This window comes from Bos taurus, chromosome 3 (genome assembly GCF_002263795.3).
Source record: "Bos taurus isolate L1 Dominette 01449 registration number 42190680 breed Hereford chromosome 3, ARS-UCD2.0, whole genome shotgun sequence".
Lineage (NCBI taxonomy): Eukaryota > Metazoa > Chordata > Mammalia > Artiodactyla > Bovidae > Bos > Bos taurus.
Window position 1 is genome coordinate 8476797 of NC_037330.1, and position 13146 is coordinate 8489942.

The following is a 13146-nucleotide window of genomic DNA, read 5'->3' on the forward strand; positions in this document are numbered from 1 at the left end:
GGAAATCAGTCCTGAATATTCATTGGAAGGACTGGGGCTGAAGCTGAAGCTCCAATACTTTGCCACCTGATATGAAGAGCAGACTCATTGGAAAAGACCCTGATGCTGCGAAAGATTGAGGGCAAAAGGAGAAGGGGGCTACAGAGCGAAAGATGATTTGATGGCATTATCAACTCAATGGACATGAGTTTGAGCAAACTCCAAGAGATAGTGAAGGACAGGGAAGCCTGGCGTACTGCCGTCAGTGGAATTGCAGAGTCAGAACACAACTTAGTGGCTGAACAACGAACAACAGATGGTGATGGTGCTAAAAAATTTGGGTAGATTTGGGAGATGACATTGTAGTGCTTAGTGCTTGATTGACTAGAATGAAGGAAAGATGGTGATGACTTAAAAGTGGAGTAGTCAGCAAGATCAAACATCTTACCAAGAGCACAGATGGTAACTGAAAAAGCGAATACTGGATATTTTAATTCTAAGGCTATCTTAATGTTTTAGAAATTGGGATGTGACTTACAGCCAATATAAGTCTATTGTATATATTTAATTTCCCCCCAAGAAGTTTTTACTAAATCAGTGTTTTATCTTATAATCAGGGTATCTTAAAATTGAGGAATACAATGATTGGTGCCCTTAGTAAAAGCAATTTTAATTTCAGGTTGAGAGCCAAAGATGTACTGAAGTAGGCTGAGCAGTGAACACGTATGTTGGGTTGCAAACAGTATGTGTAGACTACTTCTTTAAGAAGTTTAGAGAAGAAGGGAGGAAAAAATTGTAACCAGAGAAGGGTGCAAGATTAAGTGAGGGTCTTCTGTACAGGAAGGCACCAAAAATCTATTGATACCTTTGACTCTGTAACTTTTCTTGTTGTGAACTTAAGGGTAAATTAAACATCACAATGGAAAAGATGAAATTTTCTTCTGTTTTGGTTTACCATGTTAATTATCAATAGTAGGATATTTGTATGTATGTACGTTATGCCAAGTATACTCAGATGGTAACGAATCTGCCTGCAATGTGGGAGACCCAGATTTGATCCCTGGGTTGGGAAGATCCCCTGGAGAAGGGAATGGCTACTAACTCCAATATTCTTGCCTGGAAAATTCCACGGTCAGAGAAGCCTGGCAGGCCATAGTCCATGGGGTCACAAAGAGTTGGCATGACTGAGCGACTAACACACATACAGTATGCCAAATATAGATCCAAGGTTAAATGCAAAAGGGAGGTCGTGATGCGGTAAGGGAAAATATAAAATAGATGAGGAGAATGGGTGTGGAAATCGTGGATGTTGTGACGTAGCTGGGATGTGATGAGGGAAAGCCCTCAACTCTGCTGGTCTATACATGGTGGTTCTAGAAAAGAGTCAGTCTTTCTAAGGCTACGTCACAGTGATAGAGGATATGGTTTGGTGGGCTGGAATGTAAGCATTTTTTCAGAAGTGTTTACATTTACTTATATGCCTTACTTTGAAGTCAGAAAAAGAAGTGTGTACAGAAGGACCTATGGGCAGATGATAATGATAATAAGGCATCATACCTACTGGGTGCTTCCTGTTGGTCAGACACTTTTATAAGCCCTTTATTTGTAGTAACTTGTTTAACTCTTAACAACAGCCCTTTGATATCGAAACTGTTATTATCCCTATTTTACAAATGGGCAAACTGAGGTTCAAAGTGGCTTGCCCAGGTCACACAAATTGTAAGTAACAGAGCTGGGATTTGAATGCAGGCAGGCTGGTTCCAGAGGCTTGTTCTGGAATGAGAAGGGGACCATGAATCAGGATGACTGGGGTGTCCTGCAGTCACTAGGAAGGAAGGACTTGACTCATGGTGCAATACGCAGTCACAGTAGAACTCTGAGCATTGCAGTCAGGTCATGGGGAAGTCATCAGCAGTGCCTGCATCAGAGGAGGGTGGGAAGGCCATGAGGTAAAGGGCCCTGTATTTTAAATAAGAGAAGAGAAGCCTGGACTAGGTAGTAGCGGTCAGATTTCATGAGAAGGGGAAGATGCCTGTTGTCCAGTGTGTTTGTGAATCTATGTGGTGGTGTCATTCCTGAGCACGCTCTAGATCTGATGACCTGAGAGGACTCAAAAAAGAACTTTGGTTAAAGTTAGAAGTAAGGCAGAAATAATCATCAAATTCATATGCTGTGGTTTATTTATCTGTCTTCTTTTAGGTGGCCTTTTATTTCAAGGGCTAGTTTTTAGCTTAATTAGAAGCTGTTCTTTATTTGGGTGGTGTCATAGGTTTGGCTTCTTGGGAAGCCGACTCTGAGATGTCAATTACTGTCCTAGGACATTTATGAGGGAGTGCTCCTGGCATGCACACCTATGGAAAGGAAGCCGGATTGGGCAGAGGGAGAAGTTGAGCTGCACTGTAGTCCCAACAAGGCCTCAGCCTTCTGCACCGGGAATGTTGAAGCAGGAAGAGCCCTTCATTGTTGTCCCAGGGAGGTAGGACACAGAGCTGGGGCTTTATATGTCCTCCCCACACCCCACTTGTTTTTTTTATCACATGGCATGTGCCATCTTAGTTCCCTGACCAGGGATTGAACCCGCTTCCCCTGCATTGGAAGCACAGTGTCTTAACCACTGGACCACCAGGGAGGTCCCCAAAAGTCAGTTCTTGCTGGTTCTCCCTCTCTATTTTTGGCCACAGGACTGGCTGGATCTCAGTTCCCCACTCATGTATTGAATCCAGGCTACAGCAGTGAAAGTCCAGAATCCTAACTCCCTACCTCCTCTCGATCAGGCATCGGATGCTGGTACCCTGACCCTGTTCTGCCTGGTAGGAGGCATGCCCCTGGGCGAGTGTTCTGGTTGCCCTAAGAGAGGGATGACAGCAGCAGGCTTTCTTCTGGGAGTAGTCCAGCAACCAGGACGAGTCTTGCATTCCTGAAGAGAGATCTGGTTTTGAGTATCTCAGTGCACATCACAGGTAGCAAATTGTAAAATTTGAGAATCTTAAAAAAAAAAAACCCCAAATTCCCATCATCAAAGCAGAGAAAGTTGACTTGGGCAAAAAATCAAAACATTTCATGATCAGCATCCTTGATGAGAGCTGAGTCAGAGAACTTCCATGTCCTCAGATTTCAATTTAGTGAAGGTTATTTGCTTTAATTTCTGTGTCTGTTGTTACAGTTGATTATAGATTTGACTTTGAAATGTAGTGCCAAATATACAGACACAAAATAATATGATTAGAAGTGATTTAGAGATAAAATGGACCTGACTTTTAAAAGAATCATATTTTAGTACATAGTTTCCTTCCATTACGGCATGTGTGCTCAGTTGTGTCTGACTCTTTGAGACCCCACGGACTGTAGCCCTCCAGGCTCCTCTGTCCATGCGATTTCCTAGGCTAGAATACTGGAGTGGGTTGCCACTCCAGTATTTGCCTCCTTGAGAGGCTCTTCTTAACCCTGGGATCAAACCCGTGTCTTCTGCATTGGCAGGCAGATTCTTTACCACTGAGCTACCTGGGAAGCACTGCCTCCGTTAAACCAGTGGCTTTTCTGAAAAGCAGCATGATGTATAAAATATGGTATAATAAGGGAGGAAAGCAGGGATAGGAGTAACCTGTATGCTAATCAGAGCTCTGTCATTTCCTAGCTATAAAAACTGGGATCTTCCACTTACCCTTTTAGACATTCAATTTTTTCATGTATAAAATGGGAGAGAGAATACTTAGCCTGGCTAATTCAGTGTGGTTGTATCAAATTGAAGTAAATTACATAAAAATCCTCTCTAACTGTTTAAGCCAGAAAAGAAAGAAAGAAAGAAAGAGGGACTTTCTTGGTGGTATAATGGATAAGAATCTTCCTGCCAAGAGAGGGGACATGGATTTGATCCCTGATCTGGAAAGATTCCAAATATGGTGGAGCAACTGAGCCCGTGTGCCCCACCTACTGAGCCTGTGCTCTAGAGTCTGTGCTGCACGTCAAGAGAAGCCACTGTAACCAGAACCTGTGCACTGCACAATGAAGGATGGCCCCAAGCCATAGCAATTAGAGAAATCCGCATGCAGCAACAAAGACCCAGCACAACCAAATATAAATAAATTTATTATAAAAAAAAGAGAAAGAAACAAGAAAAAGAACCTAGAGGATTTCACAGAATATCTAGTTCAAACCCTTCATGTTTCAGATGAGAAAAGGGAGCCTCAGGGGTCAAGAGACTATATTCAGTAATCAGTTCAGTTCAGTTGCTCAGTTGTGTCCGACTCTCTGCAGCTCCATGGACTGCAGCATGCTAGCCTCCCTGTCCGTCACCAACTCCTGGAGCTTCCTCAAACTCATGTCCATCGAGTCAGTGATGCCATCCAACCATCTCATCCTCTGTCATCCCCTTCTCCCCTTGCCTTCAATCTTTCTCAGCATCAGGGTCTTTTCCAATGAGTCTGTTCTTCGCATCAGGTGGCCAAAGTATTGGAGTTTCAGCTTCAGCATCAGTCCTTCCAATGAATATTCAGGACTGATTCCTTTAGGATTGACTGGTTGGATCTCCTTGCAGTTCAAGGGATTCTCAAGATCAGCATCAGTCCTTCCAATGAATATTCAGGACTGATTCCTTTAGGATTGACTGGTTGGATCTCCTTGCAGTCCAAGGGATTCTCAAGAGTCTACTCCAACACCACAGTTCAAAAGAATCAATTCTTCAAGCACTCAGCTTTCTTTTAAGATCCAACTCTCACATCTATACATGACTACTGGAAAAACCATAGGTTTGACTAGACGGACTTTGTTGGCAAAGTAATGTCTCTGTTTCTTAATAAGCTATCTAGGTTGGTCCTAGCTTTTCTTCCAAGGAGCAAGTGTCTTTTAATTCCATGGCTGCAGTCACCATCTGCAGTGACTTTGGAGCCCCCCAAAATAAAGTCTGACACTGTTTCCCCATCTATTTGCCATGAGGTGATGGGACCAGATGCCATGATCTAAATTTTCTGAATGTTGAATTTTAAGCCTTCTTCTTTGCTTTCTGCCATAAAGGTGGTGTCATCTGCATATCTGAGGTTATTGATATTTCTCCCAGCAATCTTGGTTTCAGCTTATGCTTCAACCAGCCCGGCATTTCTTGTGATATACTCTGCATATAAGCTAAATAAGCAGGGTGACAATATAGAGCCTTGAAGTACTTCTTTCCCAATTTGGAACCAGTCTGTTATTCCATGTCTGGATCTAACTGTTGCTTCCTGACCTGCATACAGATTTCTTAGGAGGTAGGTCAGGTGGTCTGGTAGTCCCATCTCTTTAAGAATTTTCCAGTTTATTGTGATCCACAGAGTCAAAGGCTTTGGCATAGTCGATAAAGCAGAAGTAGATGTTTTTCTGGAACTCTCTTGCTTTTTCAATGATTCAACGGATGTTGGCAATTTTATCTCTGGTTCCTCTACCTTTTCTAAATTCAGCTTGAACATCTGGAAGTTCACGGTTCATGTACTGTTGAAGCCTGGCTTGGAGAATTTTGAGCATTACTTCACTAGTGTGTGAGATGAGTGCAATTGTGCAGTAGTTTGAGCATTCTTTGGCATTGCCTTTCTTTGGGATTGGGATGAAAACTGACCTTTTCCAGTCCTGTGGCTGCTGCTGAGTTTTCCAAACTTGCTGGCATGTTGAGTGCAGCACTTTCACAGCATCATCTTTTAGGATTTGAAATAGCTCAACTGGAATTCCATCACCTCCACTAGCTTTGTTCCTAGTGATGTTTCCTAAGGCCCACTTGACTTCACATTCCAGGATGTCTGGCTCTAGGTGAGTGATCACACCATTGTGGTGTGATAACACCATTGTGGTTATCTGAGTCAGGAAGATCTTTTTTGCATAGTTCTTCTGTGTATTCTTGCCACCTCTTCTTAATGTCTCCTGCTTCTGTTAGGTCCATACCATTTCTGTCCTTTATTGTGCCCATCTTTGTATGACATGTTCCCTTGGTATCTGTAATTTTCTTGAAGAGATCTCTAGTCTTTCCCATTCTATTGTTTTCCTCTATATCTTTGCATTGATCACTGAGGAAGGCTTTCTTATCTCTTCTTGCTATTCTTTGGAACTCTGCATTCAAATGGGTATATCTTTCCTTTTCTCCTTTGCCTTTAGCTTCTCTTCTTTTCTCAGCTATTTGTAAGGCCTCCTCAGACAACCATTTTGCTTTCTTGCATTTCTTTTTCTTGGGGATGGTCTTGATCCCTGCCTCCTGTACAATGTTGTGAACCTCCATCCATACTTCTTCAGGCACTCTGTCTATCAGATCTAATCTTTTGAATCTATTTGTCATTTTCACTGTATAATCATAAAGGGTTTGATTTAGGTCATACCTGAATGGTTTAGTGGTTTTCCCTACTTTCTTCAATTTAAGTCTGAATTTGACAATAAGGAGTTCATGATCTGAGCCACAGTCAGCTCCCAGTCTTGTTTTTGCTGACTGTATAGAGCTTCTCCATCCTTGGCTGCAAATAATATAATCAATCTGATTTCGATATTGACCATCTGGTGATATCCATGTGTAGACTCCTCTCTTGTGTTATTGGAAGAGGGTGTTTGCTTAAAACCAGTGTGTTCTCTTGGCAAAACTCTATTAGCCCTTGCCCTGCTTCATTTTGTACTCCAAGGCAAACTTGCCTGTTACTCCAGGTATCTCTTGATTTCCTACTTTTGCATGCTCAGTTATATGAGTAATTTAATAAAGGAAAAATATACTTGCATTGAACAGATGTGCTTGCATTTATCTAAGAAAGACAGGATTTTGACTAAAGCATCTTTCGTCAGTTTGGGCTTGGAAAGCATAATTGCGAGTAACTCTGCAAGTGCAGGCTGCTGACTGTATCACCATCCCAGAGTCCTGTGCTGGCGCTTGTTTTGGAGTGTCGGCCCCTCCTGTGAACCTGCTGCCTCTCTCCCACCATGTTATTTAATTAGCCTGTCTCTCACCTCCTCTCTCAACCCCATCACACACACCACCTTTTCTTTCCCTTTTCCTTTGGGCAGAAGTGAAAGTGAAGTTGCTCAGTCGTGTCCGACTTTGCAACCCTATGGACAGTAGCCCACCAGGGTCCTCTGACTGTGGGATTTTCCAAGGAATAATACTGGAGTGGGTTGCCATTTCCTTCTCCAGGGGATCTTCCCAACCCAGTGATTGAGATTCTATTGAGGTGATCTGAGCCCAGTTCTGGTCCAGAACCAGCTGTGTGATCATAGAAACGTTTCTTTACTTTAATTCCTTGTGTAAAACTGGGATGATACTTGTCCTGCTGATCTGTCTTTCTTGTTTCAAGGATCAAACGAAGTAATGTATGTGAAAACACCTTAAAAAGCACAAAATGCCCTCAAAATGGCGAGTATTATTACCCTATTACTGCCTCTTCCTTTCTTTCCCGTCTTTGCCTCCAGCTTTCTGGCTTCCTGCCAGGATTGTCTGACGAGTGACAACAATTATTTACTGAGACGCTTTCTCTGAAACCATGAAATGTCATTTGGGAAGCTGTTCTTGGACTGGTAGGAACTAATTAGATTATTGATAGTCACAGAGGGAAATTTTTTTTTTTTTTAATGAAGGACATTGCCTTAGAAATAAATGTTTTATTTCCATTGATTAAACAAGTATTGGCCTGCAGTTTAGCAAAAAACATTTGAAGAAGATGGTGAGAGGGTGTGAAATCTGAGAGGAGTTTGGATCTCTTGAATCCCTTGACCTTGAGATCTCAGCACAGAGGGTCCCGGCTCCAGATGCTCCATCAGCTGGGACTGCTCTTCCCTCTCCATGGCATTTCTCTGTCCACTCCTGATGGACCTACCTCTCTTCTTCTCAGGCTCCCTGGCATTGGGCAGGGGTGCGGTGCAAACCTATGAACCGGTAGTCAGAGTTCCTGAGAATAACCGTGAGTTGGGAGGCGCTGTGGGGGATGGTGGGGGCTGGGGTGAGAGGGAGGCGAGCAGGGGCAGACCTTTGGGGAATATCCAACCCACGTGGTGCTTTGGGTCCATTTACTGCTGCTCCTTCCTCCAACTCACCTGGATTCTGCCTGCAGCTGCCAAGCTGTCCTGCTCCTACTCGGGCTTCTCCTCGCCACGTGTGGAGTGGAAGTTTACCCATGGTGATATCAGAGGTCTCGTTTGCTATAACAACAAAATCACTGGTGAGTCGCTCCATCTCCTTGCTGACTGCCTATTTGTAGAGGGATTGGTTGTGCTTGGATTCCAGGGGAGGGGGGCACCTTGGGGCTCAAGTCTCCAGGGCCTTCCCATCGCCCTTGCTGGTGGGAGGAAGAGAGCCCCTGTGCCTTGGGTGCTGCCGTCATCAGCTTCTCTCAGCCCTCCAGCTCACTCTGCCCCTGCTTCCTCTCCCCTGGCAGCTTCCTATGAGAACCGAGTGACCTTCTCGGATACTGGCATCACCTTCCATTCTGTGACCCGGAAAGACACGGGGATGTATACTTGTATGGTCTCTGATGAGGGCGGCAATACCTACGGGGAGGTCACCGTCCAGCTCATCGTGCTCGGTACGTGCCGCAGGTCTTCTGTGTGGGTTTGCAGTCGGTTGCTTCCCTAAACCCTTAGCAGACTCGGCTAAGCTTCAGAGCTCACTGAGAGTGAGCATGCTCATGGCAGGTTGCAGGTGGGGCAGGGAGGAGAGTATTCAGAGTCCTGGTGCTGCCAGAGAGTGACAAGCGCCTGGTTAGGGGGAAACTAAGGGCACAGTAAGGACAGAGGGCTAGAGCTGATAGATGGGGGGTGCCTGCTACTGTGCCTGCAGGCAGCCCTCCCACCCCTGTGACCAGTACCTTCTCTCCCTCTCCAGTGCCTCCATCCAAGCCTACAATCAACGTCCCCTCCTCTGTTACCATTGGAACCCGAGCTGTGCTGACCTGCTCAGAGAGAGATGGCTCCCCGCCATCTGAATACAAGTGGTTCAAGGATGGAGTAGAGATGCCTCTGGAACCCAAGAGCAACCGTGCCTTCAGCAACTCTTCCTACACCCTGAACCAGAAGACAGGGGAGTTGGTAGGGATGTGTGTGTGTGTGTTAGTTGTTCAGTCATGACGGACTCTTCGTCACCCCATGGACTGTAGCCTGCCAGGCTCCTTTGTCCATGGAATTCTCCAGGCAAGAATAGTGGAGTGGATTGCCATTTCCCTCTCCAGGGGATCTTCCCGACCCAGGGATCAAACCTTGGTCTCCTGCACTGCAGGCAGTGCAGGTGGGGTTGGGGTAAAAGGTGTATGTGATGGGGTGCAGGGTTATACAAGCTCTGAAGGTGGGGAAAAAGCAAGCGGCAAGGTAACTTTGGCATGAGGGTCAGGAGACATAAAAGAGAGGTAAGTGGCTTCTTCAAGCAGGAAGCCAATTCGTTTTCTGCCCGCTAGATCTTTGATCCCGTGTCGGCCTCTGACACTGGAGATTTCACCTGTCAGGCACAGAATGGCTATGCATCCCCCGTGAAGTCAGACACCGTGCACATGGATGCTGGTGAGTGAGGGTGTGGCTGGGGCTTGCGCTCAGACCTGGGGTGCGGATTGGGGTCTGCTTTCCGTCCTGGCTTTGGTGGTGCTGTCAGTGCCGTGAAGGCGTATTCAGGCGCCTGACCTCTCCCTTGTATCCCACAGTGGAGCTCAATGTTGGGGGCATCGTGGCAGCTGTCTTTGTAACACTCATTCTCCTGGGAGCCTTGATTTTTGGCATCTGGTTCGCCTATAGCCGAGGCTACTTTGACAGTGAGTATTTGCTCTCAACGGTGGATCCTCCCTGCTTCGGGGCCTGATTCTTGAGTGCCACCTGAGTGCCGACCTGGTACTGAGCCTTTGTGTGCTGGGTTACCTCCCGGGAAGCATGGCTCACCCGTGTTTCAGGGCCACACACTGGGTTCCCCATCTTCCGGTGCCATGCTGTCTTCTACTCTGCTGACACTCATGGTCCCATTTCTTGTCTTTCAGGAGCAAAGAAAGGGTGAGTGAGCTGCTGTCCAGGGGCTCTCTGAGGTTGAGAACGTATTTGTGAATGGTTTGAAGCTGAAATGTGCCCAGGGGAAGAGGTTGGAGGGGAGGCGACCAGCCTGGTAGGGAGAACATCTGGATTCCTACCATGGTCCACTGCGGTCCTGTGTTTGTCCTTTCTCCCTCCACCCAAACCTGCCTACCGAGAGCTCCACGCGCCCGTGAAGTTCTCAGTCCTGACCTCTAACGTTAATGAGCAGAGGTTAAGGAGAGGGACGGCGGAGGCGAGGGGGGATGCTGAGTGTCTCCATCTTCTGGCTTGTCTTTAGGACCTCCAATAAGAAGGTAATTTACAGCCAGCCCAATGCTCGAAGTGACGTGAGTATGCCTGCCCTGGGATGGGGAGGGCCCCCTGGCTGGGGTTGGGGGTTTCCAGCCCATGTTCACATGTATTCTGGGGATTATCTAGCAGCTAGAGAAGACTGACGAGAGCTGACTTGGATGTTTTATTTTTCCAGGGGGAGTTCAGACAGACCTCGTCATTCTTGGTGTGACCCTGGTCCAGCTTCTCTCCTGTCCTCAGTGCTTGCCTTACTCAGGTGCTACCAGACTCTGGCCCCTGATGCCTGTAGTTTCACAGGATGCCTTATGTGTCTTCGAGCCCCCTCAGGGGCCCCCACTTTTATCTTAGGTTGTGTTTTATAATAATTTCAGCAATGTGCACCTTCCTGCCTCCCTTCCTTTCCCACCACTGCTGAGTGGCCTGGGACTTGTTTCAAACCTTCTTGTCCCAGCCCTACAAGGGATCAGAGAGAAGTCCTGACTGATGCCTGCTGACCACAAGTAGACCACAAGAGCAGTGGGGTACTCACTGCCCCCTGCATGTAGTGGTTTTCAGATAGGAATCTGGAGTCTGGCTTCTTGACTCCTTCCTGCCGTGCTGAGGCCTGGTGCAGCTGTTCTAGAGTGGGGGCTGGAGACTGGAGCAGCTGGAATGGTTGTTTGGAAACGGTGTCGAGTTTCTGCCACCTCTGCAGGCCACTTTCTTCTGTCTTCCATGGGAAGTGCCACTGGGATCCTCCTGCATCATCCTCTTCCCGAACACAAGCAGACTGACAACTGTGTCTGTAGGGAAAACAAGACGCTGATCTGCAGATAAGAAAGCTGGAGTGGGTAGCTCAAGCTATCACCCTTCTCTTGGTTGGAAAAACTCGACCTGCCCTTTTAAGATATGTCTGCAGGGTTATGGAAATTTGTGTAGCAGTCAGTTCTGCTGAGCGTGTGAGTGTGTGTGTGCGTGTGTGTGTGTGGTCTTGGCCCTATGTTGAAATCTAGTGTTCCAGAGTCCTCTTGCGGTAGGAGGCGAGCACCTGGCTGAAGTGATGCTGTGCTCCAGGTTCTACTTGATCTGACTCACCCAGTGAAAGAAGACCACCCTCCCACCTCTGCCAACCCAGATGCGCTAGTACACTTCCCAGAGGCTACAGGAAAAGCTGCTCCAGGGCCTGAGGCAGGATTTCTCAAATCCTTTGGAGAACCACTTCTTTACTAGTAGTTTAAAGTAGTACTACTACTTTATTTAGAGGATAGGCGTAAGTGAGAGCAGGAGTGAGTGGGCTAGGCACGCCGGGCCCTGCTTCCCTCATCCCATCTGGACCCTTCTTTGCCCTTGAATCTATTTCTCCCTTTACCCAGTAGTCTATTTATTAACTAGCAAGAGGGCAAATAAGGGATCTTCTAGGATTGATTCTGCTAATTTTGTGGAGGATACTGAGCACCATTTCACCATATTCTGCACCCTTATCTGACTAACAGTCCCTCCCAGAACTGAGTTTTCTTTTCATCCAGGGTCCAGGAGGAAAAACAAAAAACAAATCATATTGTTATGCACCAATAAAAAATAAGCTTTCCAGATGGAAATAAAATCTAATTAGGCAATGAAAGTAGAGATTGTGAAACGGTTCAGTAAGAATGAAAATATCAAAGTATGTTTCAGCTTCCTGGTTGGGAGACAGGGTGGGAAGGAGTAAACGGAGCAAAGGGCACAGGGAGGCAGAGGTGAATCATTGCTCTTGCAAGTCTGGAGCAAATGGTTCCTCACTCCCTAGGTCACTTGAGGAGTATGAGTCAGTAATTACCAGCCTTGGAATTTACTTCTCCAGCTAACAACAGCCCCTTTGAGTTGGAAAACACCTCATCTGCTTTCATTTTAGAATGTTAAAACTAATTTTTGTAATAAATGTTTATTTTTCACATTGAGTTTGTTTAAATTCTGAAGTTCTAGCTTTAAAGAATTGGAACTCCCAGAGTGACTTTGACATTCACTTATCTTCCCTGTAGTCTTTAAGAGATCAGGGATATCCTTCTACAGTATCTGGTGGTTAGATTTCAGTTTAACTTACCATTGGAAAAGGAAATGGCAACCCACTCCAGTATTCTTGCTTGGAAAATCCCACAGATGGAGGAGCCTGGCAGGCTATAGTCCATGGGGTTGCAAAGAGTCAGACATGACTGAGCCACTTCATTTTCACTTACCATTAGACTGTACTTGAATGGTAATGTTTCAAATGAATATAATCTATATTAAAAGGAGACTTGGTGTTGGAGAACAGGGTGATTCTGTAGAGATTCGTGTTTTAGACATGGACCCAACCTGATTAGAGATAAAATGATTGAACATTCAGGATATGTTTGTTGTTCCTGTGTTAATAGGATTTGCAGATCGAGGTAGGGGAAAGTGGGAAATAGATTGGTCCATTTCTGCATGCTGGGGCAGGGACAGATCAGTAAAGGAGATAAATGAGGAAAGGACAACTTGCACTTTAAGTGAAGTCGCTCAGTCATGTCCGACTCTTGGCGACCCCATGGACTGTAGCCTACTAGGCTCCTCTGTCCATGGGATTCTCCAGGCAATAGTCCTGGAGTGGATTGCCATTTCCTTCTCCAGGGGATCTCCCCAACCCAGGGCTCGAACCTGGGTCTCCCGCATCGCAGACAGACGCTTTATCGTCTGAGCCACTTGCACTTTAAAAAATCTCTAATTTTGTAGCTCTTGCAATTTATTGTCCGTTCCTTGGTACTAGCTGTAAAAATCTAGTATGAAATGGGACTTTTCTACGAAGAGGAATTTGTAATTTTTTTGGCCACACTGGAGCTTATGGAATCTTAGTTCTCCAACCAGGGATTGAACCCTTGGCCCATGGCAGCGAAAGCCTGAGCCCTA

At 45.9% G+C, this 13146-nt stretch overlaps 1 protein-coding gene across 3 annotated transcripts in view; it reads left to right on the forward strand.

Annotated features, from left to right (window-relative positions):
* F11R (F11 receptor) overlaps positions 1-12182 on the forward strand; it is a 46189-nt gene extending 34007 nt beyond the window's left edge. For all 3 annotated transcript variants that reach the window (XM_059881545.1, XM_059881548.1, NM_174095.5), the window contains 9 exon segments: positions 7803-7871; positions 8022-8129; positions 8346-8492; positions 8792-8994; positions 9357-9459; positions 9597-9704; positions 9924-9936; positions 10253-10301; positions 10442-12182. In XM_059881545.1, coding sequence (XP_059737528.1) covers positions 7803-7871; positions 8022-8129; positions 8346-8492; positions 8792-8994; positions 9357-9459; positions 9597-9704; positions 9924-9936; positions 10253-10301; positions 10442-10477 — 836 coding nt within the window. In that variant the 3' untranslated portion in view covers positions 10478-12182.
* Positions 12183-13146: the final 964 nt, after the last annotated feature.